The 27,612-nt window shown below is 43.6% G+C and overlaps 2 protein-coding genes across 4 annotated transcripts in view; one reads left to right on the top strand and one right to left on the bottom strand.

Moving 5' to 3' along the window:
* Nucleotides 1–9: 9 nt before the first annotated feature.
* zcchc4 (zinc finger, CCHC domain containing 4) lies at nucleotides 10–27,455 on the top strand. The gene is made up of 13 exons (XM_079491534.1): nucleotides 10–242; nucleotides 1,224–1,342; nucleotides 1,666–1,748; nucleotides 2,605–2,874; nucleotides 3,996–4,076; nucleotides 17,913–17,985; nucleotides 19,100–19,253; nucleotides 21,782–21,885; nucleotides 23,914–24,035; nucleotides 24,759–24,834; nucleotides 25,354–25,405; nucleotides 25,972–26,116; nucleotides 26,898–27,455. Exons 1-13 carry the CDS (start codon nucleotides 149–151, stop codon nucleotides 27,019–27,021), a joined length of 1,497 nt encoding a protein of 498 aa, XP_079347660.1. The 5' UTR covers nucleotides 10–148; the 3' UTR covers nucleotides 27,022–27,455.
* The window catches only part of LOC306914491 (putative E3 ubiquitin-protein ligase TRIML1), a 56,636-nt gene continuing 33,994 nt past the window's right edge, over nucleotides 4,971–27,612 (bottom strand). The window contains exons 1-9 of one of the 3 annotated variants that reach the window (XM_079491536.1): nucleotides 15,085–15,146; nucleotides 13,415–13,635; nucleotides 11,315–11,410; nucleotides 9,931–10,065; nucleotides 7,508–7,615; nucleotides 7,125–7,144; nucleotides 6,550–6,680; nucleotides 5,859–6,233; nucleotides 4,971–5,266 (exon numbers count right to left, since the gene is read on the bottom strand). In XM_079491536.1, the coding sequence (XP_079347662.1) occupies nucleotides 5,037–5,266; nucleotides 5,859–6,233; nucleotides 6,550–6,680; nucleotides 7,125–7,144; nucleotides 7,508–7,615; nucleotides 9,931–10,065; nucleotides 11,315–11,410; nucleotides 13,415–13,633 (1,314 nt within the window). In that variant the 5' untranslated portion in view covers nucleotides 13,634–13,635; nucleotides 15,085–15,146 and the 3' untranslated portion in view covers nucleotides 4,971–5,036. Of the gene's footprint in view, nucleotides 5,267–5,858; nucleotides 6,234–6,549; nucleotides 6,681–7,124; nucleotides 7,145–7,507; nucleotides 7,616–9,930; nucleotides 10,066–11,314; nucleotides 11,411–13,414; nucleotides 13,636–15,084; nucleotides 15,147–27,612 lie in introns of those variants that run through there. The other 2 variants (XM_079491535.1, XM_079491537.1) reach the window with 2 other exon arrangements.

Below are 27,612 nucleotides of genomic sequence, written 5' to 3'. Positions count from 1 at the left end.
CATCGATAGACTACAATTCGAGGTGACGTCGAATACACGCGACCAACGTGCACAGTACAGCAGCAGCAGCATGGTGGCTTCATGCGTTTAGTTTGAGCCTCAGATTAAATAATTAGAACAGTGTGTTTTATTGAAGATTGAAGACAACATGGACGGAGACGGTGCCAATGAAGACGAGGGTCTTGGAATAGATGTCATTCTTCAGCAGGACGGAGACAAGAAAGCTCCTTCGTGTCTTCACGGTAAGACAAGAAGAAAAGTACAGTAGCCTACACTTTAATATGCCCTAAAAAGCAGATCTACAAGCTCAGAGCTTGTAGATCGTGTGTGTGTGTGTGTACTTTTTTATAGGTAGCTTCATAGATTTGTTTGACAGCACGGTCATCAGTGATGTGAACCTTAATTTTTTTGTCCGCTTGTTTGTTTTCTATTGATATGTCGTATTAATGTGAGAAAAATTAATGTAAAAGGGTAACATTTTACCCTTTTACATGTGAAAAATGAGTATGCAAACTCCACAAAGAAAGGCCCTTTCGCCAACCCCACTGACATTCTTTTAAATAATGGGATGAATCTAGAGTTGCAATACCCTCCATTGACCCCCCCACTCATCCAAATTGCTTTTGCGATCTGCTTGTATTAAACGACATTAAACTCCCCAACATTGCAGCTCTAGGAAAAGCTTGAATTATCCTCTTTCAATCTGCAAAGCGTTTGTTTCATAAAAATCCACCGTGGACATGTTATGAGACACTTTCTGTCAAGAAATTCCGTGCAGGTGATTCTTTTTCTAAGAGTTTGGAAGCACTCGTCAAAAGTCACTGAACGGACGTGCGTACCGTACCACCTGTTTCGAATTTGCACATAATGCAGGAGGCCGCAAGTCTCATTAGGAGAATGAGACTTGCAGGACACTGCCAGGAGCCAGGAGACACCAGGAGCTGCCAGCCAGCAAACTGGTGCTGTGGGAACCAAGTTCAACCAACACATGGGCACCGGTCACGAGGACGCCCCATACTAACCTATGTGGATGTACTCAAGGAAGATGCAGGAGCGCAAAGCACCAACGAGCTGGCCGGATGTATGGAGAAGCGGGATGACTGGAAGCGACAATGGAAGAGAGAGCAGCGCCACCCGTTAATAAAAATGTGCTCCCCGCGGGGAACCCGGTACCTTCTAGACTCCTCTTGGATTGCTGCTTTAAATGTGCTTTGTCTTCCCAGGTCCCGCGTTGCTGTTTGAGAAGGTGTGCAGAGGAGAGGAGAAGGGCAGGAGGTTCTATGCTTGCTCTGCATGCAGAGACAGAAAGGACTGCAACTTCTTCCAGTGGGAAGATGAAAAGGTAGCCTCTCTCTCTCTCTACAGCGGTGCTTCTCAAACTTTGTTTGTGTGTGTGTGTGTGTGTGGGGGGGGGGGCTGGGGGCTGAGGTGAGTACTATACTGTACTTTTGGTTGAACAGGAAACAAACGTTTTTGTTCTCACAATGTCTTTGGCTTTTCATTTGATTATCAGCTGTTATATCTTCCTGCAATTTGTCTAGACAAGTCTCCTAGCTTGACAACACCCCCCACACACACACACACACCACTTACATACACAATGTTTTCTGTACATATTCAGGAGTTTCAAACGTTGTTCGTCTGTTTGCATGGACTTTTCACCAGGTGTCAGAGGCTAGACTCCAGGCCAGGGAGATGGAGAAACAGTCCAAGAGGCCTCCGTTCACCCATAAGGAGTACTGCTCCAGGTAACCACATTAACCTCATGTATGTACTGATGGTGACTTAAGATAATACTGTATCTAGTATTTATGCCAGAGGAATGTCCGGCATAGCTACCTGACAGTATAGAGGGTATGCGCATGCATAAAGTGAATGGCAAATCGAGTGGCAAAGTGAGTTTAACCCAAAAGGGGTTCCCGTCCAGAATGGGTTAACGTTGTTTAACACAATCGGTGTCGGAAGTCCTTCAAAATAGGAGCTCTGGGGTGCCGGAACAACATGGCCGCTTTTACTCGGAAAGCCATCAACTAAAAAAGGTTTACTTTACATAGCTAGCTTACATTGCGATCGTTTTAGTTTATACGATTATGATCCAAAAAGCGTTCATATTTTGCGGGAGAGACGGATGAGGAGCAGAAATGAAGCGCCAGTATATCGATCCGTTCAACACCACGGAGAGCGCCCTGGATTAGGAGAGACGAGTCATTCTTTCCGCCGCGCTAACGGCTATGTCAATGGTAAGCTAACAATTGCCTAGAGTGCAGCATACGGTAGCCGAGAGGCGAACTGACAAATAAAAAAAAAAGGAAAAAATTCAGAATATTCTTATCTCGCCCCGTATCATTGAGGATGCGCTAAGACGTCCTCACACGTCGGATGCACCCCTCGGTTCCATTCCCTAGGACGTGCTGACACGTCGGATGGACGGAAACGGTTAATGCAATCCTATTGGACTTTTCTGTTTGGATGTATGGGCTGTCAAGGCCAGAAAGTCGTTTTTTGGCACTCGGTAGGCGTTCCCGCGTAACTTCCTGGTTTGATGGTGATGTCACACGCATACCCTCTATTTCCTCCTTCGTCGGCACTCTCCCATCATCACAGGTTGAAGAGGTTTGCGTCCCAGCCGGCCGAGCGGATGTTCTGCCAGGACTGTCAGGTGCTGCTCCTGCCGTCCGAGCGGGACGCCCACGCGTCCCACCAGTCCGTGGAGGTCAGCGCCGCCCAGCTGAGCAGGCCCAGCACGCTGCTGCGCCCCCTGGAGAACAAGAAGAGCAACGCGCAGTACCTGTTCACCGACCGCAGCGCCAACTTCCTCCTGGCGACCTTGGCGGGATTGGGATACCGCCGCGTGCTGTGCGTGGGCACACCCAGGTACGCTGGGAACATTTGGCAGGTTTGCAGTAGACATAACTTATCGATCTATAACCAAGCACCCATCCGATAAGTGTGTAATTTAAAAATCACACTTGTGTGAAGTGAGGGGGGCCCACTGTATTTATATCAGGCACATGACTTCTTACATCATTTAGTGCCCTAAACAAACATTAAAGATTTTAAGGAAATAATGCAAAATGATTGATTACTGTAAATGACATATCATCATGAGATAAATTATGTATTAGGGGAATGGCATAGACTGGCGATACCAGCATTTTAAGCAGTATCACTATCAGAAACCTTTTCAATACTTGTATTAGAAACAACTCTAGTTTAAAGCATCATGTCAAGGACTGGCAAACTGATACGTATTGAGCCACGGACCCCACATTTGAAAAGAGTTTGTGCCAGGGACCTAAGAGAAAATAGCCGATCTACAGCCTCTTGTGAGCTTTTAGATATTTTGTATGTTTTTTAAATGGTGCTGATGTGGTTAAACTGTTCATTTTTCTGGTGTGTGGGGAACCCGTCACTTTAAGAACAACTGCTTTATGAATCCCTCAATGGAAGCGTTGGAACACCACCACACCCACCACTGAAGATGTGTTGTGCTAGTTGTATTTACCTAATGTATTACAATAATGTTTTATTCACTAAAATAAGGATTTCAGCTTTAACTGAGGATGTGTGTATAGTCAACAACAAGGCTTTACATGACGGAACGAAAAGTCACTACAACTTTATTTATTCAACAAGCATTTCAATAGACATTTTTCACGTGAATCCCATCTTCAAGTGAGTGAAATTAAATGCATTTTTGTGATTGGATATACTATCAAAATGTCATTTTGGTTTCATTTTTGTGAAGAATGAATTGTTGTGACATGCATTGTTGTGACAGCAGTTACCAACTTGTAACAGTATTGTATCCCCGCAGTAACGACATCAGTGATTACAGTAATAATTACACTTCAAATAATATCGACTCCAACCTATTATAAAAGTGACAAAGAAACCTCCAGGCTAATGACAAAGGATTGATATTTTAAGAAATGTGTTCAGAAATGTATATATATATATTTTTTTAAATTAAAGTTTCTATGTCCTTGTCCCAGACTCCATGAGCTCATTAAGTTGCGCAACCAGGAGAAGAAGGATGAACCAATGAAGAGTCTTCTGCTGGACATTGACTTGAGGTTGGACTCTTTTATTCATTATAACGTTGCTGTCTCCATATTTTAACTACTTGTTCACTACACACGTCACACAAGCTCAAAATGCGGCACGTTTTGATCTTGTAGGTCTGCTACTATTAACCCAAGCCAAGGAACGACAGGTTACGTTTTAATCCATTGAGACCTGGAACGCATCCATGTCACGTTAGCGTTTAACCACATTAACCATTAACCCATTTTTGGCGGGAACCCCTTTTGGTGTTTTAAACATTATGTTATAATTTAGCTATTGAAAAATAGCAGATCTACAAGCTCATAGCGCGCCACCGAGTGGCGCGCTATGAACTTGTAGGTCTGCTATTTTTTTTAAATCGTTAAAATGTGCCTCAAATCTTTCCGAAAATGATGTTTTCGACGTCAGGCCTGAATGGGTTAAGCACTATAACCCCCTGTGCCAGGACGTCATTTTGCGTCTTAAAATAAATACAATAGAAACGCTGGAAACTGGTCTGCGTTTCTATTGTCGTCTACTGGCATGGATTGTGTTAATACTTTTGAATTTGAATCTCGAAAAATGACACTTCTGGATATATGAGGTTTCCACCCGACAGACGATAAGGTGTCTCTGCCTCCTTGAGTTTGTTTCTTGCATTTTTAACCACTTTACATTTCAAATATGTTAAATAGCAGCTAGTTTGACATTTTCTGAATAGGGCTTATTGCTAATGATCATTACACCCTGAAGTGAAAAATATATATCTAAATAAGAAGAAAACTAAAGGTACGAATATGGACAATCAACATCAGTTGGACTTGAAACATTTAATGTTGTCATAATTAAACTTAATGTTGACATGGCGCAGTGATTATCAAGAAAATTTAAACATGGCACTTTGTGTCAAATGTTGGTCTAGGACTCTCCTAAAGATTGGCATCGTAACCCCCAAAAATGTGACATCCGTCGGGAGTTTGGTAACGTTGTCAGAGAGCAGAGAGGTCACAGATCTGGATGTGGTTGGGCCACGCGTGGGCGCCCCCCGGCGGTGGTCTGAGGAAGCGCAGCGCGGGGTACAGGGGCTCGGTGAACTGGTGGTGGGCTCTGTCGAACACCGGCGTCATGGCGGCCGAGAACTGCTGCAGAACCTTCATCCTCTCCGCGTCGTAAAACGCCAGCTGACCTTTCTGGTAGTCGACCCACACGCCCACCTTGCCTGCAGCGGTGAATACGGGGGGGCGGAACAGTTGATTCGTTTAATTTAGTCAATAATAGATTTTTGGGTATGTCGTTTGGGGCGAGAATATTTAAATGAAATGCAAAACGAGTATAGTAAAATGACAGAAAAAAAGGGAACTCTGTAATCTTATTTTACGCCCCTCTGGACGTGGGTGGGTGAGTAATAGTTTGGGTTTGTTTTGTTGTATACATCTGGTTAGGTTTGTCTTATGTTTTAACCCATTTTGGGCGGGAACCCCTTTTGGTGTAAGCATTGTTATGCTTCAGCTATTGAAAAATAGCAGATCTACAAGCTCATAGCGCGGCACCGAGTGGCGCGCTACGAGCTTGTAGGTCTGCTATTTCTGAAAAATCGAGGAACCACTGACATAGAAACATTGCTTTTTCAGAAAACGATGAGATGTAGAAGACATTTTTAGAATCTGATCTCGGGTCAAAATGGGTTAAAATGGAAAAATAACTAATTAAAAAAATATATATTTTAAGCCTAGAATCAAACCATCCAGGATTTGGTTCTGTGGGGAAAAATAAAATAAACGTAATATTTTAGCACCAGGTAAAGGCCTTACCCGGCGGCGCCTGGCCGTGGCTCTGGCACAGCACGTTGCGGTCGTTGTGCCAGGCCGAGAGGCGCCCGTCCCGCAGCTCCACGCACCACGAGTTCCTGTTCCGGCCCAGCTTGGAGCCCTTGTCCCGCCCCTTCCTCTCCAGGCAGCTGTAGGCCACGCCCACGGCCCAGGCGCCGCAGCAGCGCACGTCCGCCTCCCAGTAGCTCTGGCGGCTGGCGACGGCGGCCGAGCCCAGCGCGCAGCACACCTTGTCGAACTGCAGGGGGCGCTCCGGGGCGGCTTGGGAGGGGGCCGCGAAGTACGCGCCGCGGCCCTCGGCCGTCACCGCGATCTGCCCGTGGCACGTCTGTCGGTCGATCACCACAGGGGACGAGTCTGGAACGGAAAGGGACGGATGTTTTTTCTCCAATACTAGAGACGTACCATACCATTCTCTTCCCGATAACTATTCCGAAAACCATCACTTATCGAGTGCCTTTCTGACACAGTGTGACACATTGTGAGCTTGTAGATCTGCTATTTTCGGCACACAGCTGAGCATAAATCAGAAATTTCAACGCCATCACGGCCGACCAAAATAAAATTTTAGTCTACTAAATGAACTGTAGATGTAGTCGACTAAAATCATTCAAAAGACTATGACTAAAACTAAATAAAAATTTGACAGCTGGGTAATCATCCTCAATCACACCTAACAGCAGAGTCTTCCTCTGCAGCTGAGCTTTCAGCTGTTTGGAGATGGAGCGGAGCGTTCTCAGCAGCCTCTCAAATCGGCCTTCATTCAGTCGTATTTCAGCCTCGGATGCGTCTGGCTTCTTGGCACTGGAAAGGAAGGCGTCACAATGATTATTACACACGGAGGACAACACATCTCTAAAATCGTGTAAAGTTACTCTAATCTTTAATCGTGTAAAGTTACTCTAATCTCTAAACTCGTGTAAAGTTAGGGGCGCCCATCTTTTTGCGGACATGTTGATGTTCTCATGTCGTGAAAAAAGATATATTTATATCAGCAAGATGACTGCCCTAAACAAACTTCCAAGTCCATAGACTTGGCTGCCACATTTCGGAAAGCCATGCATTGGAGGAGATATTAATTGACATTGGCTATACTTTTCCTCAACACTGTCATATGACGAGGTATAATTTTAAAATATGGCATTTTAATATATGAAAAAAAAAAAAATGTGGAGAATAGATACAGTACAAGGTTTCCCAACAGCAAGAAAGTGTGTTCCCTGTCTGTCTGCGAGCTGAGAACTGTACCTCAGAAGTGCAGGTTGAGTCTGTGGAAGAGACACAGGAATGCTGTGAATGATACTGCTGTTTCCTCATAAATATAATACTAGTATGTCCTCATAAATATGAATAGTACTGCTGCTTCCTCAGGAATACTAGTCGTGTTGTGAACTAGTAGACTGGCTATTTTCACTAAATCTTAAACATTTGTTTTCTAATTTATGGAATTTCTTTGTTTATTTGATTTCATGATGAAATTACAGAAAAAAAAAATCATGTATGTAGGAAACCAAAAATAAAATAATAAAGGGACCCATATAAAAACGTGCCCGCGACCCACAAATGGGTCCCGACCCACATTTTTGGAACCGGCGATCTAAAAACACAATAACGGTGATGACTGTCCTCACCGTGCGGTCTCCCAGCGGCGCCCCCTCCTGGTGGCTGTCCAGCGCTCTGTGCGTGGCGGAGATGCTCCTGCTCACCTGGCCCAGGTGCTGCTCCCACGTCTTCACCACCTGCTCACGGTTGATTTTGACAGCACATTTTGTTATTTATTTCTTGTTTTAGTCATAGTCGTTTGGCTAAAATTCTGTTTAACCCATTCAGTACGGGAACCCCTTTTGGGGATCTTGTTGCTATGTACAGTATATAGCAACATTACTTCTTTTTTTGATCAGATTATCATGAGGACTACGTTGCATCATTCTTGCATATTTCATTTGCTGCGTTTGCCTTCACACTGCACTGTCATCCGCGCAGCAATTAGAAACGCAGGAGGGACCTTTATCAATGTGTTCAATTCATACACTACACAGTAGGGCATTAACATAAAAATCGATTAGTCGATTAGTCAACTAGCAAAACGGTAGTCGACACTGTAAATCAAAAATCGAGTAATCGTTAATATTATTTTTAATATTATTTTTTGCAGCTGTGAGCTCTGTTGTTTTGTTGGTAGTTCTCCAACTTAAGTACTAATCCATTCCTGGCGGCTGATTGTTTTCATATCATATACAAGCCTACTGTACGTGGGTTTTGCCGTCACCGTCACTCGTGTAGGTGCGGTGGGCGGCGGTGGCACTGGCAGCATTTAAGACAGATTTTCAAAAAGCATATGCCTCATGGGCTCATACGCTCAATGGGGACAACTACAGTGTGTAAATACTTTTACTATTGGTGAGTTTATTACTGTAGTTTGTTCAACAAGTTAGATTGGAGACGTGTCGTCGTGTCGTCCGGTACAGTAAAGTATAGCAGGAGTCCGGGTGCCTCCTCACTCTCTGCCCAATAGCCTATTATCCAGTTTGGTGACAGTCAAACTACAGTAGCTCTTGCCGTGATTTCATGTTTCTTCAACAAAAGTGCAGGCGTGCGGCATTATTAAAAACAAACCGCTATGCCGCGCGATCATAGTTATAATAGTCGCGATGGAGTGAAGTAGTTGATCATCTGATTCATAGTCTGGCAAGCCTGCTAGCTAGCAAGCCTAGTATGTAATCATAACCTCCTCCTAGCTTGTAGCTCCTTCTAAAAACCAAAGGAACTGTGGTTGTAACTTGTTGTTGAACATTTAGGGTTGTATGAAAAACATCGCATCGTTCATTCCTTCTCCGTCTCCACTCTCCGTCTCCAACTGAACAAACATTTTCAACAACGTGCTATATTGCGCCGTAGAAAGGTCTTGCGCATCAAAAATAGCAGATCTACAAGCTCACAGCGCGTCCATCCGTGAGTCATTGTGGACTTGCAACTTTGATTTGACTTTTAACAGCTGATGTGAATTTCGGCCAATCAGAGCGGCATTCAGCGTAATCTAGTAAGAGAGTGGCGACACTAGCGTTGACTCCCATTGTAACAATGGAATGCGGAAGTGCTCATTCTATCTCAATGGGATAGTTCCAATGTTTGGAACTATAGCCCACAGGCACCCGCTTTGTGGTGAGATCAAAGCGTGTCGCCACTCTCTTACTATTCCACTCGGCCTGCATTCACCTAGCCTGGCTAATAAGCCAGACTAATATCACACAACACTTTCGCGGTATATCAGTCTGGGCTGGCTCCACTTGGATTTCATTTCCCGGGTGGCGGTTTCAAACATTTTCTCTTTGACGCAATTGGTCAGAGCTACTGTCAGTCAAAAGTCTCAAGCATTGAACGTCACTGTACCAAAGCCCGCCCATATTGCATACCGTGTCCCGATTGGTCCGACCTGTTCTCTGCTGTAGGAAAGAGGCGTGCTACTGAGCCTCGCCAGACCGTAATCCGCTGGTAGGCAACTTTTTTTTGCCAACGGCTGATTCGGTCTGGTTTATTAACCAGGCTAGCATTCACCGGCTCTGTTTTGCAGTTAATCTTTCACTCGCGCTGGCCGTTTCAGAACACGATGTTTTAATGCTTGATTGGATGGAAAAAAATATCATATTTTACCGCCGACTAATCGACTTCGATTTTGATGGTATTCGTGTCGACTATCAAAAATCACGTAATGCCCTACTACACAGTCAAATCTATGGTGTTAAAATTATACCAAATTATGGCCCTTATTGATCTTTAACTCTTGAGAGCGTAAAATGAAACCAAATGGACGCTTACAGGTCAATTTGGTTTCATTTTACACCCTCAAGAGTTACATTTTTTTTAAAACATCCATATTACGGTTAATTTACAAGAAGTCTACTCAATATCCAACGATAACAAAATATCCTTTGGGACTGAGAGGCTAAATGCCATCAAATGGTGGTCCGTGGCTCAAATGACAAATTAACAATGGGCCTTGATACGAAAAAGGTTGAAAACCACTTTTTTTTAGTCACGGAAATGACCAGTGCACCTGGTCCAGGCGGGCGCTGGTCTCCCTGCGGTCCTGCTCCAGGGAGTCCAGGACGGCCTGCTCGTCCCTCGTCAGGGCGGAGCGCATGGCGTCGTAGCGCTCCCTCACCTGCTGCTTCATCACCTCCGTGCTCCTCTTCATCAGGGGGAGAGAGAGAGAGAGAGAGGGAGGGAGGGAGAGAGAGGGAGGGAGAGAGGTTGAGTACAGCCCACTGCTGATATGTTAAAGATGGTGTATGTGATCATTAACACATTTTGTGCCCAAAACGTCTGTGGACGTCCTGGGTATTACCGCACGTGCATAGCCCAAGACGTCTGTGGACGTCTTTCAAAAAAAAAACACGTGGTGCCAAAGTTTGTGTTTTCGCCATTGAGAATGCATTTGGCGTTTAAATTAAATGACTCAGAAACTATAAAACATTTCAAAGTAAAAAGTTCCAGCATGTGTCTCCACAGTCAGCTGAATTATAAAAAATATGAATGGATTTTCTAGGTGAAAGTGATTTTGGGCAGTATTGCGTGGGCTCTCAATGTGTTAAAGATGGTCTATGTGATCATTAAAATAAGTGTTAAATAGCCGTAAAAGTCTTTTTTTCAGTAACACGGGTATCCTTGTCTCCTGTAGCCCAGTTAGGCCTGACCTCAAAATTTTAAAAAAAATCTTCTAAATCCTCCAGTTTTCTGAAATAAATATTTTCACGATTTTTCAAAAATAGCAGACCTACAAGCTCGTAGCGCGCCACTCGGTGGCGCGCTACGAGCTTGTAGATCTGCTATTTTTCAATAGCTAAATTACAACATAATGTTTAAAACAGGGGTTCTCAACGTTTTTGGCCGGCGACCCCCGGAAATGCTTTGGCAACGTCTCGGGACCCCCGCCCCGCCCCCTCCCGACCCCCAATATAAATTGACTGCTACAATAACCTTAAACCATTTTGGGCGGGAACCCCTTTTGATGTTTTAAGCATTGTTATAATTTAGCTATTGAAAAATAGCAGATCTACAAGTTCATAGCGCGCCACCGAGTGGCGCGCTATGAACTTGTAGGTCTGCTATTTTTGAAAAATCGTGAAAATAAAATTTTAAAAAAACCCACAGGTTGAGAACCCCTGGTTTAAAACACCAAAAGGGGTTCCCGCCCAGAATGGGTTAGTAAACATAAAATAAATTGTCAGGTGGGATGCTATTTCTGTCCGAATCAGGAGGCTCGGACATACAGGATACAGGATATAAACGATGAAACAAACAAACAAAAAAATTGAGCGGACAATATTGGAACTGAAACACTAACAACATTGAAGGTGACAAATCATCTTTGTTTCTTGGTGGGATCATTGGTGCTTGGAGGCCTGACCTCTAAACGGTGCTTCAGGTCAGGTACTCACGGAGAGGTCGGCCTTGCGTTTCTTCAGAGACTGGATGTGATCCTCGGCCTTGGACTGCTCTCCTTGGAGCTCCTGTGCGCGTCTGGACAGCTGCTCCTGTAGTACAGTCAGTGGTCCCCAAACGTTTTAGCACGGGACCCAGAAGAGAACATTTGATGTCCCCCCCCCCCCTAAAAACGTTAGATGTACTGATGTTCTATTTTCACTACTTCTTAACCCATTTAGGCCTGACGTCGAAATTAAAAAAAAAATCTTCTAAATCCTCCAGTTTTCTGAAATAAATATTTTCACTTTTTTTCAAAAATAGCAGACCTACAAGCTCGTAGCGCGCCACTCGGTGGCGCGCTATGAGCTTGTAGATCTGCTATTTTTCAATAGCTAAATTATAACATAATGTTTAAAACACAAAGGCGTTCCCGCCCAAAATGGGTTAACAGAAGTTTTTTGTTTTTGTATTGTTTTAAACTCATGAAATGATCTTAAAAGATTTTTTATGGTAAAAAAAGGGATATTTTCTCTTCCAAAATGGCGCCTAGTCCCAACCCACTGTTTGGGAAACAGTGCTGTAGTACACTTTGAATTCAACATGAAATTCAGTTTTATTGTAAAGCCTAATCACAACACGTCGTCTCAAGACTTCTGACTATACATATAGAGCAAAGACTCAACGTTGCAGCATGGGTCATTAAGGTTTTGAGCTGAAAAGTCCTGTGATATGTGACCAGTTTCAGCCAGTCTGTGAGACAGTTGAAGTACCTGTGATATGTGACCAGTTTCAGCCAGTCTGCGTAGCAGTTGAAGTACCTGTGATATGTGACCAGTTTCAGCCAGTCTGTGTAGCAGTTTAAGTACCTGTGATATGTGACCAGTTTCAGCCAGTCTGTATAGCAGTTTAAGTACCTGTGATATGTGACCAGTTTCAGCCAGTCTGCGTAGCAGTTGAAGTACCTGTGATATGTGACCAGTTTCGGCCAGTCTGTGAGACAGTTTAAGTACCTGTGATATGTGACCAGTTTCAGCCAGTCTGTGTAGCAGTTGAAGTACCTGTGATATGTGACCAGTTTCAGCCAGTCTGTGAGACAGTTTAAGTACCTGTGATATGTGACCAGTTTCAGCCAGTCTGCGTAGCAGTTTAAGTACCTGTGATATGTGACCAGTTTCAGCCAGTCTGTGAGACAGTTTAAGTACCTGTGATATGTGACCAGTTTCAGCCAGTCTGTGTAGCAGTTGAAGTACCTGTGATATGTGACCAGTTTCAGCCAGTCTGTGAGACAGTTTAAGTACCTGTGATATGTGACCAGTTTCAGCCAGTCTGTGTAGCAGTTGAAGTACCTGTGATATGTGACCAGTTTCAGCCAGTCTGTGAGACAGTTGAAGTACCTGTGATATGTGACCAGTTTCAGCCAGTCTGTGAGACAGTTTAAGTACCTGTGATATGTGACCAGTTTCAGCCAGTCTGTGTAGCAGTTTAAGTACCTGTGATATGTGACCAGTTTCGGCCAGTCTGCGTAGCAGTTTAAGTACCTGTGATATGTGACCAGTTTCGGCCAGTCTGCGTAGCAGTTTAAGTACCTGTGATATGTGACCAGTTTCGGCCAGTCTGCGTAGCAGTTTAAGTACCTGTGATATGTGACCAGTTTCAGCCAGTCTGTGAGACAGTTTAAGTACCTGTGATATGTGACCAGTTTCAGCCAGTCTGTGAAGCAGTTTAAGTACCTGTGATATGTGACCAGTTTCAGCCAGTCTGTGTAGCAGTTTAAGTACCTGTGATATGTGACCAGTTTCAGCCAGTCTGTGAGACAGTTTAAGTACCTGTGATATGTGACCAGTTTCAGCCAGTCTGTGAGACAGTTTAAGTACCTGTGATATGTGACCAGTTTCGACCAGTCTGCGTAGCAGTTTAAGTACCTGTGATATGTGACCAGTTTCGGCCAGTCTGCGTAGCAGTTTAAGTACCTGTGATATGTGACCAGTTTCGGCCAGTCTGTGAGACAGTTTAAGTACCTGTGATATGGGACCAGTTTCAGCCAGTCTGTGAGACAGTTTAAGTACCTGTGATATGTGACCAGTTTCGACCAGTCTGTGTAGCAGTTGAAGTACCTGTGATATGTGACCAGTTTCGGCCAGTCTGCGTAGCAGTTTCGGGGAGCGCGGGAACGGCTGAACGACTTCGTCTCCCCCAGAGTCCAGTATAGTCAGACTCGGTCCACCGTCCTGCAATACGCCGTTGCCACCTGCCGGGGGCACTGCAACGCCACTCTGGGTGATGGACAGTGTCGACCGTTCACTCCCAGCAGATATTTTCTCCTTCTCTGCCATGCCTGAGAGTTGAGAAGTAAAACATGCCATGTAATCGCTTTCTAGCCATTCAGTTCTTTATTATAATTTCCGACACCAACAATCAGAATCTCCCCAATGTACACATTTTAAATTGGCATCTTCTCCCCAAAAATAGCTGATCTACATGCTCACAACACCATGCATTTTAAAAAAAAAAGATTTTTAATTTGTATTATCGTATTGTTCATGTACCTCAAAACGTGTTATATATATATATATATTTGGCTTCCGACCACCCATCTCAAAATATGTTGTCCCCAGAAACCCCAGAAGCAAAGATCTTTTTTTATTTTATTTTTTTGGCTTTGGCCTTTATTTTATATATTTTATGGAGGGACAGACAGTAGACTTACAGGAAATGGGGGGGAAGACATGCAGTAAAGACCGTCGGGATCGGGAGTCGAACCCGCGGCACACTGCCAGACTGGATTACCAGCCAAGGTGCCTGGACCACTGAGCCATGGCCCAGGCCCCAGAAGCAAAGATTTGAGTAAAAATGTCGCAATTTCTTCCAAAAATAGCCGATCCAGAGAGCTTGTGGATCTGCTATTTCTGAATGGCCAAAGTATAAAATCAGTTTTCCCTGTTTTATTGAGTTAAATACTACTCGTGATTTAGATCATTAATACATTAGGAATCTACTAGTAAATAATGATATACAGTTAAAGTACGTCTTAGGTTAAACTACCCAGAGCCATAATGAAGGCATAAAGTCAGCTCCACCTTTACCACCTGCTGCAGAAATTTTGCGCCAAGAGTACTCATTATTCTCACTGCCTGTACGTATATTTGGATGCCGGATATACTTTTGTTCTTTGACTCGAGTACGGTTTTGAATACATGACATTTTATTTGCAAGGAATGTGTTCAGTGTCGTCTCTACAGGGGGGCATTGGGGGGCATTGCCCCCCCCAGATTGGATTGTGTGCCCCTCCAGTCCAGATTGGCCAGTAGTACCCTACCCTACCAATATTTTAATGTTTTACAAATGTTAACTCTATAACTTCTCCATGATTATTGTAAATATATACATGTTCAAATTAATTGATTAGTTAATAGAAATACAAGGTAATATATGCATGCAGAAGACATTATAATGCTTAACATATTTGTATTTCTTTGTTTGTTTGACAAATTAAGTGCCCCCTTTGGAAAAAAGTATGCCCCCCTGCGTATTTTTGCCTGGAGACGGCACTGAATGTGTTGCAACAATGTATTGCATCACTGTGGTATTTATCAAGTCAACGATCTGAGCACTTCTACTGTACAATTTACATACACACGCTAATATTGACTACATTACAATCCCGACGGGGGTCATTTCCCCCCCCACCCCTCGACCCCGAATCTCTCTAGCCAAATGTTAACCCCTCAGAATTGGCGGCACCAGGGTTCACGTGGTTAAAATAACGTGTAATGGCGCAGCTCACCTCTTATCCGTTCTCTTGTGTCTCTCTGTGTTGTATGTCTGCAAAGAATGTGTTGTGGTTTGAACAGCCACAGAGCGAAGGCTGGGTGTGTTCTTTCTTGTGCAAGCCGTAGCATGCACTGTGTGTGCACTCGTCACACTTACTGTAACCTGGAAACCCCACCTCGGGATCCTTTTTATTAATTGCCCAAGCGAGTGTGCATAATAGATATGTTAACCCATTTAGGCCTTAAAAGGGTATCTTTGAAAAACAAAGAAGGGTCCCGCACACTGTCAGAAAACTTGCCAGAAATGTTGCTCTTTATTCAACGTTTCGGTCTATTCGACCTTCATCAGGACAGACAACCCATTTTGGCCTGACCTCGAAATTAAAAAAAAAAAATCTTCTAAATCCTCCAGTTTTCTGAAATAAATGTTTTCACGATTTTTCAAAAATAGCAGACCTACAAGCTCGTAGCGCGCCACTCGGTGGCGCGCTACGAGCTTGTAGGTCTGCTATTTTTCAATAGCTAAATTATAACATGTTTAAAACACCAAAAGGGGTTCCCGCCCAAAATAGGTTAAAACACGCTCTGCATGACTCGCTCGCAGATATTGGTTATTATCGCACACTGCGGGAAGGGTCTTTAATCAATGCCATGCCAATTGTCTGATATTCTGGGGTAGTCAGAACTGTAGCAGTCCATATATAAACAATTTACAATTTACAATTTAGGCATTTAGCAGACGCTCTTAATCCAGAGCGATTTACAATAGGCAAGAACAAAAAGCATGGGAATACATCACATATGTAAAAATGCATTTATCGCGAAACATGCGTAAGCTAAGACCGTGACTAGAACATATCTATATAATGACACTATACATATAAACTATAACTAGAACATATCTATATAATGACACTATACATATAAACTACACATATATGCTATACTATGCTGTACATATATACTATGAAGTGCTATGACTACATACAATGCACTTATTGTGCTGTCTACATGACATGCTATAAGTCTGTTTCAAATGCTATATAAGTCTAAGAAGTGCTGTCTAAGGGGGTAGGGTAAGTGCTATGGGCCATGATGGAGTCTGAAAAGGTGGGTTTTCAGACTACGGCGGAAGATCGGGAGTGATGCTGCAGTTCTGATTGCAACGGGAAGTGCATTCCACAGTTTTGGGGCCAGAAGGGAGAAGAGTTTGGGACGTGTGGAGCGTTGTCCCGGCGTTTTTAGTGAGGGTACTTCCAGCTTCCCTGCGTTGGCTGATCTGAGTGCGCGGGAGGGTTTGTAGGGTTCAATCATGCTGGCAAGATATGGGGGAGCCATACCTTTGGTTGCTTTAAATGCCAACATCAGAGTTTTGTATTCTGTGCGGGCAGCGACCGGGAGCCAGTGCAGGGAGCGGAGCAGGGGGGAGACATGTGAGAATTTTGGCTGGTTGAAGACCAAGCGAGCTGCGGCATTTTGGATCAGTTGGAGAGGCTTCAGTGCACATGCCGGTAGGCCAGTAAGGAGAGAGTTACAATAGTCAAGTTTTGACAGGACTGTTGTCTGGATTAGGAGCTGGGATGATTCCTGGGTGAGGAACGGTCTAATTCGTCGTATGTTATTCACTCAATAAAGAATTATTGAGTGGTTATGCACTCTCCAATATTATCTGTTAGTTGAGCCTTCATCAGTAATGATTGAAATAATCATCAAGGGGCCTTAAAGGGGAAAACCATTCATTTTCAACATTGAACTATGTCATTAAAATTGTAAAAATGGCCCCCCTTCTGTGTAGCCTAGAACTAGAGGGCTAGAACTTGGGGTCATGTGATCGGTGACATCACGAAGATTTACTTTGCAAGCCAACGAGTACATCTTTGTGATGTCATTGATGCGTTTCTCACCAGATAGTCAGAATGTGTCTTAGCTTTTATAATTCATATTAAAGTGACTTAATTTGACTCTGTTTTGACTCTGACTCTGACTCTGGTCATATTACGGTAGATATTACATAAATCTTTCCCCCTTGGATACATGCCACGAGGAAAACTTGAACATTAACCAAAAAAAGAAGATCTGCAAGCTCACAACGCGTCACGTGATTCGTTGTGAGCTTGTAGATCGGCTAATTTTGGTGACGAGATTTTGTGTAGATTGAAAAAGAACGCTGGAAAGTGCGACTGAAGTCCGTTCCACTCGGTAAAGACTATAGAGGAGAGGGTCTACGTGGGTAACACATTCTGGATGTGGAACCCGTTTTGGTGTTTTAACTAAGCATTATGTTATACTTTAGCTATTGAAAAATAGCAGATCTACAAGCTCATAGCGCGCCACCGAGTGGCGCGCTACGAGCTTGTAGGTCTGCTATTTTTGAAAAATCGTGAAAATGTGGCACAAATCTTTGAATATAATATATTCTTTCAGAAGACTTTATTTATTTCGACGTCGGGCCTAAATGGGTTGGTATATTTATTCTGAGGCACCCCTGGACTTACGTCACGCAACCCTAGGGTGCCACGGGACGGCACCCACTTTTTGAAACCCTGCTCAAGGACTTCAGCCAATCACGATCCAGAGTGACATATGACCTTTTTTTGAGTGGTGTAAACCACTCCTACAACCGGCTTTGTTAGTTTACGTGTCTGTTCGTACCAAAAAATGAGCATTTGTTAGTTTACGTGTCTGTTCGTACCAAAAAATGAGCATGGTTGCTATGGTCACCCAGTTCACACGCGTGTGATTTCATTACGTCAGACATTACGTCAGACCACAGTTGATCAGTCTATATAAGACCTTACACCACTCAGTTCACACGGGTGTGATTTTTTTCTGTGTGTTTTAGGTATGCACAGTTCTACGGCGAGGATGAGTTCTGCCACTACAACATGTTCAACCATCATTTCTTTGGAGGGGAGGTAGGAAATCATACAGCGCACATGTGGACTAATGTAGCAACAATAATACTTTAAATGTGAACATATAGAAAAGTGTTTATAAAATGTTTTCTCATTGTGTTTGAATGAATAAAAGAACTCTAAGACAAACTAAGATAATCTTATCAGCTTCTATTTTATAGTATTCCAGTTGCAATTTTGTTACAATGTATTGTCTGTTTACTAAAGAGCCAGAGTTACTAAACAGCATATAGAGCTATTTAACACTGTTACTGAACAAACACTCTATAGCAATGATTACTGTCACAATATAGAGCTATTTAACACTGTTAATGAACAAACACTCTAGTCTATAGCAATGATTGCTGTCACAATATAGAGCTATTTAACACTGTTACTGAACAAACACTGTTATAGCCAATGACTACTATCAGAATATACATATTTAACACTGTTACTGAACAATCGCTCTATAGCAATGACTACTATCAGAATATTTTGAGCTATTCAACACATCCCTGCCAGGTATTCATTCATTCTTTCGCCCCTGCCAAGGTGAAACCTGGCTATGTAAAATCTCCCGCAATCTTTTTTTTAATTTCAAGGACCCCCAGTTTGATATGCAACAGGCTACGGACCCCCATTTAATGGCATTTCTGTCTCTGGGACCCCCAATTAATATTGTGAAATCAATGTTAATTTAACTCTGAGAGGGTCCATTTGGTTCCATTTGTACACTCTCAGAGTTACAGATCCGTAAGGGTCCATTTGGTTCCAAACTATCATTTAGCTGGGGACCCCCTGGGACTCCCTCAAGGACCCCTAGGGGTCCCTAGACCCCACTTTGGGAAGCACTGCCTTAACCAATGTTGAGCAGGAACCCCTTTTGGTGGTTACATACATTATGTTATAATTTAGCTATTGAAAAATAGCAGATCTACAAGCTCATAGCGTGCCACCGAGTGGCTCGCTATGAACTTGTAGGTCTGCTATTTTTTTAAATCCGAAGAACGACTGACATAGAAACATAGCTTTTTCAGAAAACTGTCAGAATGTAGAAGACTTTTTTAGAATCTGATCTCGGGTCAAAATGGGTTAACAGCATCCGAATGGGCTCTGTGTATGTTGTTGTCAGGCCTGTTCTCAGGTCCTGCAGGCCTTCCTCGGTGAGTCCGGCATGGGGGAGAAGGTGGTGATGGTGGCGGACCCTCCATTCGGGGGCCTGGTCAACCCCCTGGCCCACAGTTTCTCTCTGATCTCACAGGCATGGAGGAAACTGCAGAGCCCTGGTTAGTTTACATCATCGTTTGTTTTGTTTGTTTGTTGCTTAACCCATTAAAACCGAGAAAGCGTATGTCATTTGAGATTTTAGCTATTTTAACCACTTTAACCATTATTTTATACTTTGGCTATTCCAATTTTTCAGATATACAAGCTTATAGCGCATCACTAAAGGTGGCCTTACACTAGCCGATTTTTTTCAATCTGAAATCTGATAGCACCACACACTACAGGATAATCGGAGCGGGGCAGAGCAAATATCAAACATTCTTGATGTTGATCGGGCCGATCGCGCTTTGAGCGGTCGGGCACCCCCCGAGCGTCAAAAATGCCAGATTATCGGCTAGTGTATAAGGCCACCTTTAGTGCCACGCTACGAGCTTGTACATCTGCTATTTCTGAGAGAAATCTTGAAAATTGGCACAAATCTTATTAAAGCAAACATTTTAACTCAAATCTTTGCTTCTGGGGGGTCCCTGGAACAAAATATTTGGGGGTCAGCCGACAAATGCATAGAATTTTGTGCGTCCTTGACGTGAAAAGGTTTTAGCACCACTGATATAGAAACATACATTTATCAGAACACTGTTGGGATTTAGAAGTCATTTGTAGAATCGGCCTCGGATCTTAATGGGTTAAATTAAATAATTTGAATGCGTGTTTTTCTTAACCACTTGAACGCTAGCACAGTGTCCCTATTCTGGACGTCATGATAGGCGAGCTGTCGCAATAGCAGATCTACAAGCTCAGAATGTCGTGAGCTTGTAGATCCGCAATTTTGGTGCAAAGACATTTTGTGTAGACGGGGGGGAAAAAGCAAGTATAGCGCCTGGGGGACTGTCAACGAAGAATATTAGGTTCATGTGTTTTTTAAGTATTGTGAGTCAAGCCGTCTAACCCATTTGGTTCCAAACTATCATTTAGCTGGGGACCCCCTGGAACTCCCTCAAGGACCCCTAGGGGTCCCTAGACCCCACTTTGGGAACCACTGCCTTAGACCAGGGGTTCTCAACCCGTGGGTCGCAACCCCTCGGGGGGGTCGCCAAATTATTTTAGGGGGTCCCCAAATTATAAAAAAAAAAAAAAAGATTTTGTTTTTTTAAAAAAAATGTCACGATTTTTCAAAAATAGCAGACCTACAAGCTCGTAGCGCGCCACTCAGTGGCGCGCTATGAGCTTGTAGATCTGCTATTTTTAAATAGCTAAATTATAGCAATGCTTAAAACACCAAAAGGGGTTCCCGCCCAAAATGGTTTAAGGTTATTGTAGCAGTCAATTTATATTGGGGGTCGGGAGGGGGCGGGGCGGGGGTCCCGAGACGTTGCCAAAGCATTTTCGGGGGTCCCCGGCCAAAAAACGTTGAGAACCCCTGCCTTAGACCATTCAAGCGTGATAATGTTTGAATTAGGTTTAAGTGTTTTTTAAGTATTGTGAGTCGAGCTGTCTAACCCTGTATACAGTACCCATGATGGTATTTAATCTGTCTGCGCCCTGTGATAAAACGGAGCTTCATAATGATGTTCTCATGCCCGGACGTGCCTTTCTATTTCTGTACTATACACTTCAGGGCTTGACCTTACCCATAATCCCCCTGTAGGGCTCTTTCTTTAACCACTTAAGCCCTACATAATAGTTATTACCGGTAACTGAAACTAAACTGGCAACTATAAAGTTCACGTTTTAAATTCATGTTTAAAATTGCTTTGCTTACTGTGGAACCTTTAACAAATAACATGTTCTCTAAATCATATCTGATTTCAAGTTTCATCCAACTTCTATGTAGCTGTGTATGCTGCGTTCACACTGGCAGATACAAAAAATGAAAAACGACAGTGTATTTGTGGCTCTGTAGCTGAAATTGAAACCAGCTCAACTTCTAAAAACGAACGTGTGTGTGTGTGTGTGTGTGTGTGTGTGTGTGTGTGTGTGTGTGTGTGTGTGTGTGTGTGTGTGTGTGTGTGTGTACTTACCCTACCCCCTTAGACAGCACTTTTTTAGACTTAGATAGCATTTGAAACAGACTTATAGCATGTCATGTAGACAGCACAATAACAGAACAGCATAGTATAATATATGTATAGCTTATATGTATAGTGTCATTATATATAGATATGTTGTAGTTACGTTCTTAGCTTACGCATGTTTCTTGATAAATGCTGTTTGTATATGTGATGTATTCCCATGCTTTTTGTTCTTGCTTAATGTAAATCGCTCTGGATTAAGAGCGTCTGCTAAATGCCTAAATTGTGTGTGTGTGTGTGTGTGTGTGTGTGTGTGTGTGTGTGTGTGTGTGTGTGTGTGTGTGTGTGTGTGTGTGTGTGTGTGTGTGTGTGTGTGTGTGTGTGTGTGTGTGTGTGTGTGTGTGTGTGTGTGTGTGTGTGTGTGTGTGTGTGTGTGTGTGTGTGTGTGTGTGTGTGTGTGTGTGTGTGTGTGTGTGTGTGTGTGTGTGTGTGTGTGTGTGTGTGTGTGTGTGTGTGTGTGTGTGTGTGTGTGTGTGTGTGTGTGTGTGTGTGTGTGTGTGCGTGCGTGCGTGCAGACAACGACGGCGGTGGAGACATGCCGATGGTGTGGGTCTTCCCATATTTCTTTGAGGCCCGAATTCTGCAGTGTCTGCCTTCCCTCACCATGCTGGACTACCAGGTACGATACTGTCACCATGCTGGACTACCAGGTACGATACTGTCACCATGCTGGACTACCAGGTACGATACTGTCACCATGCTGGACTACCTGGTACGATACTGTCACCATGCTGGACTACCAGGTACGATACTGTCGCCATGCTGGACTACCAGGTACGATCCTGTCGCCATGCTGGACTACCAGGTATGATACTGTCGCCATGCTGGACTACCAGGTACGATACTGTCGCCATGCTGGACTACCAGGTACGATACTGTCGCCATGCTGGACTACCAGGTACGATACTGTCGCCATGCTGGACTACCAGGTACGATACTGTCACCATGCTGGACTACCAGGTACGATACTGTCGCCATGCTTATAGAGCAGGGGTGGGCAACTGGCGGCCCGGGGGGCCACATGCGGCCCCCCACCTTCACTTAATGTGGCCCTCAGGTTAATGTCAGAATATACTGATATATTATTGGTTTCAGCTGTTTACAATTCCACAACATGCCAAACACGACCCGCTGTAATTACTTCAGTCTAAATTAGTAGCTCATTGCTTCAACACAAGTATAATTAAAGGCATTTGAAATGACATACAAATGTTAATTTTGAGGATTCCAATTAAAAAATAGCAAAAATTCAAGATTTCAATTCGAATATAGCAAAAATAGCCGATCTACAAGCTCAAAACGCGTCGCAGCGCGACGCGTTTTGAGCTTGTAGATCGGCTATTTTTGCTACGACAGTAATATATGGCCCTATGGAGTGAGTGTGGAAATATAGTGGCCCTCTCCATCGTCAAAGTTGCCCACCCCTGTTATAGAGCACCGAAGTCCTGACGTCGTTTATTTGTATTGAAATCTCCATAGGGCGATTTTATGTCGCTTCATATAAGAACTGTGTTTGAAAAATAAACCGATCACCCCGGCCTTTTCACTCATATGGATATGAAGCATCGACTGAAGGTGGAAATGTACAAATATACCCAAAGAGTAACAAAATAAGCGTTAGAAACGAGCCAAACAACCCAGAGAGACTACATTTCCGGGTAGGCTGCATCTGCCCGCAGCCCGTCGCACAACAGAAACTGAACGTTAATTACGTTTATTTTTATTTTATTGATATATAATGTATCGTGGTTAGTACGAGTCGAGTCACCACCAGCTGAGCTTACGTCAACGAGGAATCTCAGGAACGCAATATGTTGACAGCTGGACGTATATGCTCAGCGACATTGCATTCATATGTAGTTTCAAGGCTTTTGCGGTCACATTAATTCCATTTTCTCTAGAAACTGGCTGTATCAAATATGAATGGACATCATTAACGACGCACAGCCACTCCCCTGACAAACGCCGGGGTGGTCGGTTTTATTTTTTAAACACAGTTCTTATATGAAGCGACATAAAATCGCCCTATGGAGATTTCAATACAAATAAAAAACCTATAAACCTGTGTGTTGGTGCCCTCTACTGAAAGTGACGTCAGACTTCGGTGCTCTATAGGCTTCCTTTTTAGTCAGTCTTTTGAATGAAATTACATTCCGTTTAAGTCATATAAAAAGTTGTAGTTTTAGTCGACTAAGTCTAGTCTACTAAGTCTACACTCGACAAAAATGTATTTTGGCGAGTTTTGCCCGTCATCAGCCTTTCTGTGTGGAGTTTGCATGTTCTCCCCGTGTCCCCTATAGGGTAGGTACCCTCACTAAAAAAACATGCAGTAATCCTGGTCTCTAAACTACCTCCCCCTGGCCAGCCGGGGCGCCTGATGGAGGGGAAAGGAACTGGTCGGAAATAACGTGTTCCTTCCGCGCGCTACGTCCGGCCGGGGAAACTCCCCCCTGTCGGGTGAAAAGAAGCAGCTTGGACTCCTCATGCATAGAAGGAAGCATGAGGCCAGTCCGCTGCCTCCCTAGGTTGGCAGAGGAAGTGTAGCGCCCAGGATTACATTAGATAATTCACACTGGGTGAATCGGATAAAAAAAAAACATAAGCTACTGTATGCACTGATCCTGGGTTGTGGTTCTGTTGTCCCCAGGTGGATTATGACAACCATCCTCTGTACAAGCACGGTAAGACGGGCAGGAAACAGTCTCCTGTCAGAATGTTCACCAACCTCTCCCCGCGAGCCGTCGTCCTGCCTGCCAAGGAGGGCTACAGGTATGAGGCTGTGTTAGGACCTGTTGCACCTAGCCAGTGGCGGAAAGGAACTAAGTACATTTACTCAAGTACTGTTCTTAACCCATTCTGGGCGATTTTTCAAAAATAGCAGACCTACAAGCTCGTAGCGCGCCACTCGGTGGCGCGCTACGAGCTTGTAGATCTGCTATTTTTCAATAGCTAAAGCATAACATAATGCTAACACCAAAAGGGGTTCCCGCCCAAAATGGGTTAAGCATTATGTTATAATTTAGCTATTGAAAAATAGCAGACCTAAAAGCTCGTAGCGGGGCACTCGGTGCCGCGCTACGAGCTCGTAGGTCTGCAATTTTTGAAAAATCGTTTTTAACTCATATCTTTGCTTCTGAGGGGTTCCTGGAATAACATTTTCATATGGGGGTCGGTGGCCAATTACATATCATTTTCGGGGTCCTTGACATGAAATATTGAGCACCACTGATATAGAAACATAGGTATTTCAGAAAACTGTCAGGATTTAGAAGACTTTTTTTTTTGTTTTATTCGACGTCGGGCCTTAATGGGTTTAAGTAACATTTTGAGGAATTTGTACCTTCCTTGAGTATTTTCCAATACTTTTACTTCTGCTCCACTACATCTCGTATCAAAATAATGTACTTTTTGCTCCACTGCATTTATTTGAAAACTTAAGTTGCCATTTGAGAGACGAAATGTCAAGTTAACCCTTGTTTTGTTCCCTGACAGGCTTTGTGCCATTTGTGAGAGATACGTGTGGTCCCTTAACAAGCACTGTGCCAAATGCAACGTGTGTCCCTCTAAGGTACAGTACTATGTCTCATTAATTCATGCAGAGGTTGTGATATGATATTAGGAGGATCCAAACATTAAAAGTTAAACTAAGATACAGTGCCTGTATCAGCTTGTGCCTCTGATTCACACAGAGGTTTGTATATAATTCACAACCTTAGTTATTCTAATCGCAAGGTACTTTACCTGTTATCAGCTTTTTCTGTAATAAATGCAGAGGTTGGATATAATCAGGGGTCATCAGCTGGTTTGTGGTGGACATTTTTGTCAAAATTAAGATTTTGCCACCAACGTACAAAATGAGTCGACAATAATAAACATGAAGAGATGGCCCTGAATGGCCCATAACAGGTCTACGCTGAATAAGAACATTATAATGGTGTGTTAAAAAGATAATCAAACATTCGCCACGGACAAGACCCAAGTCTTTGCCACGGATATACATTTGTCCGCTTACAGACCTATTGATGACCCTTGGATATAATGCACATGTTTAAAGTTCAAAGTACCAGTGACTTCTCCATCTAACCAGGATGGTCGGGAGTGGAGGCACTGCGAGAAATGCGAGAAATGCGTGAAGCCATGTAAGTACACTCGCACTCGAGCGCGGGCTCCAATCCATGAGCCCTAGCTATGAACACTTGTTTACTTCATTTAATCCATGAGCCCTAGCTATGAACACTTGTTTACTTCATTTAATGCATGAGCCCTAGTTATGAACACTTGTTTACTTCATTTAATGCATGAGCCCTAGTTATGAACACTTGTTTACTTCATTTAATGCATGAGCCCTAGTTATGAACACTTGTTTACTTCATTTAATGCATGAGCCCTAGTTATGAACACTTGTTACTTCATTTAACCCATTTTGGGCGGGAACCCCTTTTGGTGTTAGCATTATGTTATGCTTTAAGTATTGAAAAATAGCAGATCTACAAGCTCATAGCGCGCCACCGAGTGGCGCGCTACGAGCTTGTAGGTCTGCTATTTTTGAAAAATCGAAGAACGACTGACATAGAAACATAGCTTTTTCAGAAAACTGTCAGGATGTAGAAGACATTTTTAGAATCTGATCTCAGGTCAGAATGGGTTAATGCACGAGCTTTAGTTATGAACACTTGTTACCTCCTTTCCGTTTTTGGATGACCAGCCTGGAAGCACTGCCAGAAGTGCGGTCACTGTGCCCTCCCGGGCCACCCGTGCGGGCAGGAGAACAAGGAGGGCTGCTTCGTCTGCGGCAGCCTCAAGCACAGACGCAACGCCTGCAAACAGCGACTCGCCCAGAGGGTCAACAAGTGAGTACTATGCAGCATGTGCTTCAGTGGAAGACCATGTGCACACGTTAGATTTATGGATGTTGATGAAACTATCGGTTAATTAGTTTAGAAAGGTGGAGAGGTTGGCCTTTTTCCAGATTGGAATCAGATTGGTTCAAAGTAACACGTGAGGCCTAACAGTTGCTTGGTTCGAGAGACTATATAGACCAGGGGTTCTCAACGGTTTTGGCCGGGGACCCCCGGAAATGCTTTGGCAATGTCTCGGGACCCCCGCCCGCCCCCTCCCGACCCCCAATATAAATTGACTGCTACAATAACCTTAAACCATTTTGGGCGGGAACCCCTTTTGGTGTTTTAAGCATTGTTATAATTTAGCTATTGAAAAATAGCAGATCTACAAGCTCATAGCGCGCCACCAAGTGGCGCGCTACGAGCTTGTAGGTCTGCTATTTTTGAAAAATCGTGAAAATAAAATTTTAATTTTATTTTTTTATTTTTTTTGAAAATAATTTGGGGACCCCCTAAAATAATTTGGCGACCCCCCGAGGGGTCGCGACCCACGGGTTGAGAACCCCTGATATAGACAATATGAATGCTCAAATCGTGAGATACACACACACACACACACGTTGGCGTGACGAGTCACTTGACACTCGTTGCTCAAAGCATATGTTGACCTTTTAGATTTCACTCAACAAGCCAGTCAGACAGTCTGAATCCTAAGAGATCGCCAGTGAGCCAACAACAGAGGAGACTACTTGTGTTAACGTCTGTGTGTCTGTGTGTCGTACTCGTACAGAGCCAACGCCAGAGGTGGTAAGAAGCTGGTTCCTCCGCGTCCTGCCTTCAAGCCCGCGGGCAAGAGGAAGTCTGGAGCGTCTCGCAGAGCCAAGAAGCTGGCCCGCGCGGCACCGACGTCATGATGTCACGGTCGACGTGCTGACAGGGTGGCGGCAGATGTTTTGTGTCTCATGCAATCTCTCATGTCTTTTTTTTTTCCCCTCTCTCGATGTGACAGGCAGACATTTTGTCGACATTGTGTAGATGGTTTCTCAATGTCTGGGTGCACGTGGACCCTGTAATTTACATGTAACTGAGTGTAAAAATGGACCCGTTGAGGGTCTATTTGGTTCCATTTGTACACTCAGGGTATTTACATTGTAGATTGGGGTCCCAGAGATAATACAAAAACCAATGTGGGGGCTCCTCAGTAGGTGAGCCATTTGGGTACAAACACACAGATACAGTAGTGCATGTGTGATTCTTTACATGAAAATGGCTGAAAAGTGCGACTGTTTTTAAATTTAAACATTATGAACGTGACTTAATGAATCAAATAAATGCTTTGGTATTGCAACTATTCTCATAATTGATTATTTCCATACACCTGTATACCAGCCCAATCCCATTTTCTATTTAGGATGTTATCCTTTCCTCTGAAAATGTAGGCTTATATAATGAGTCCTCCAGGGCTCTGCTAGCAAATCAAATGTGTGTGTTTGTTTGTTTTTCTT

The sequence above is a fragment of the Electrona antarctica genome, assembly GCF_951216825.1.
Source record: "Electrona antarctica genome assembly, chromosome: 21".
NCBI lineage: Eukaryota > Metazoa > Chordata > Actinopteri > Myctophiformes > Myctophidae > Electrona > Electrona antarctica.
This window is presented reverse-complemented; position numbering and strand designations above follow the sequence as displayed.

Excerpts from the sequence above, each read along its gene's own strand:
- zcchc4 (XM_079491534.1), top strand. The coding sequence starts at position 149 with ATGGACGGAGACGGTGCCAATGAAGACGAGGGTCTTGGAATAGATGTC. Across the intron at positions 243-1,223 it reads AGCTCCTTCGTGTCTTCACG|GTCCCGCGTTGCTGTTTGAG; the intron begins GTAAGACAAGAA and ends TTGTCTTCCCAG. Across the intron at positions 1,749-2,604 it reads CATAAGGAGTACTGCTCCAG|GTTGAAGAGGTTTGCGTCCC; the intron begins GTAACCACATTA and ends CCATCATCACAG.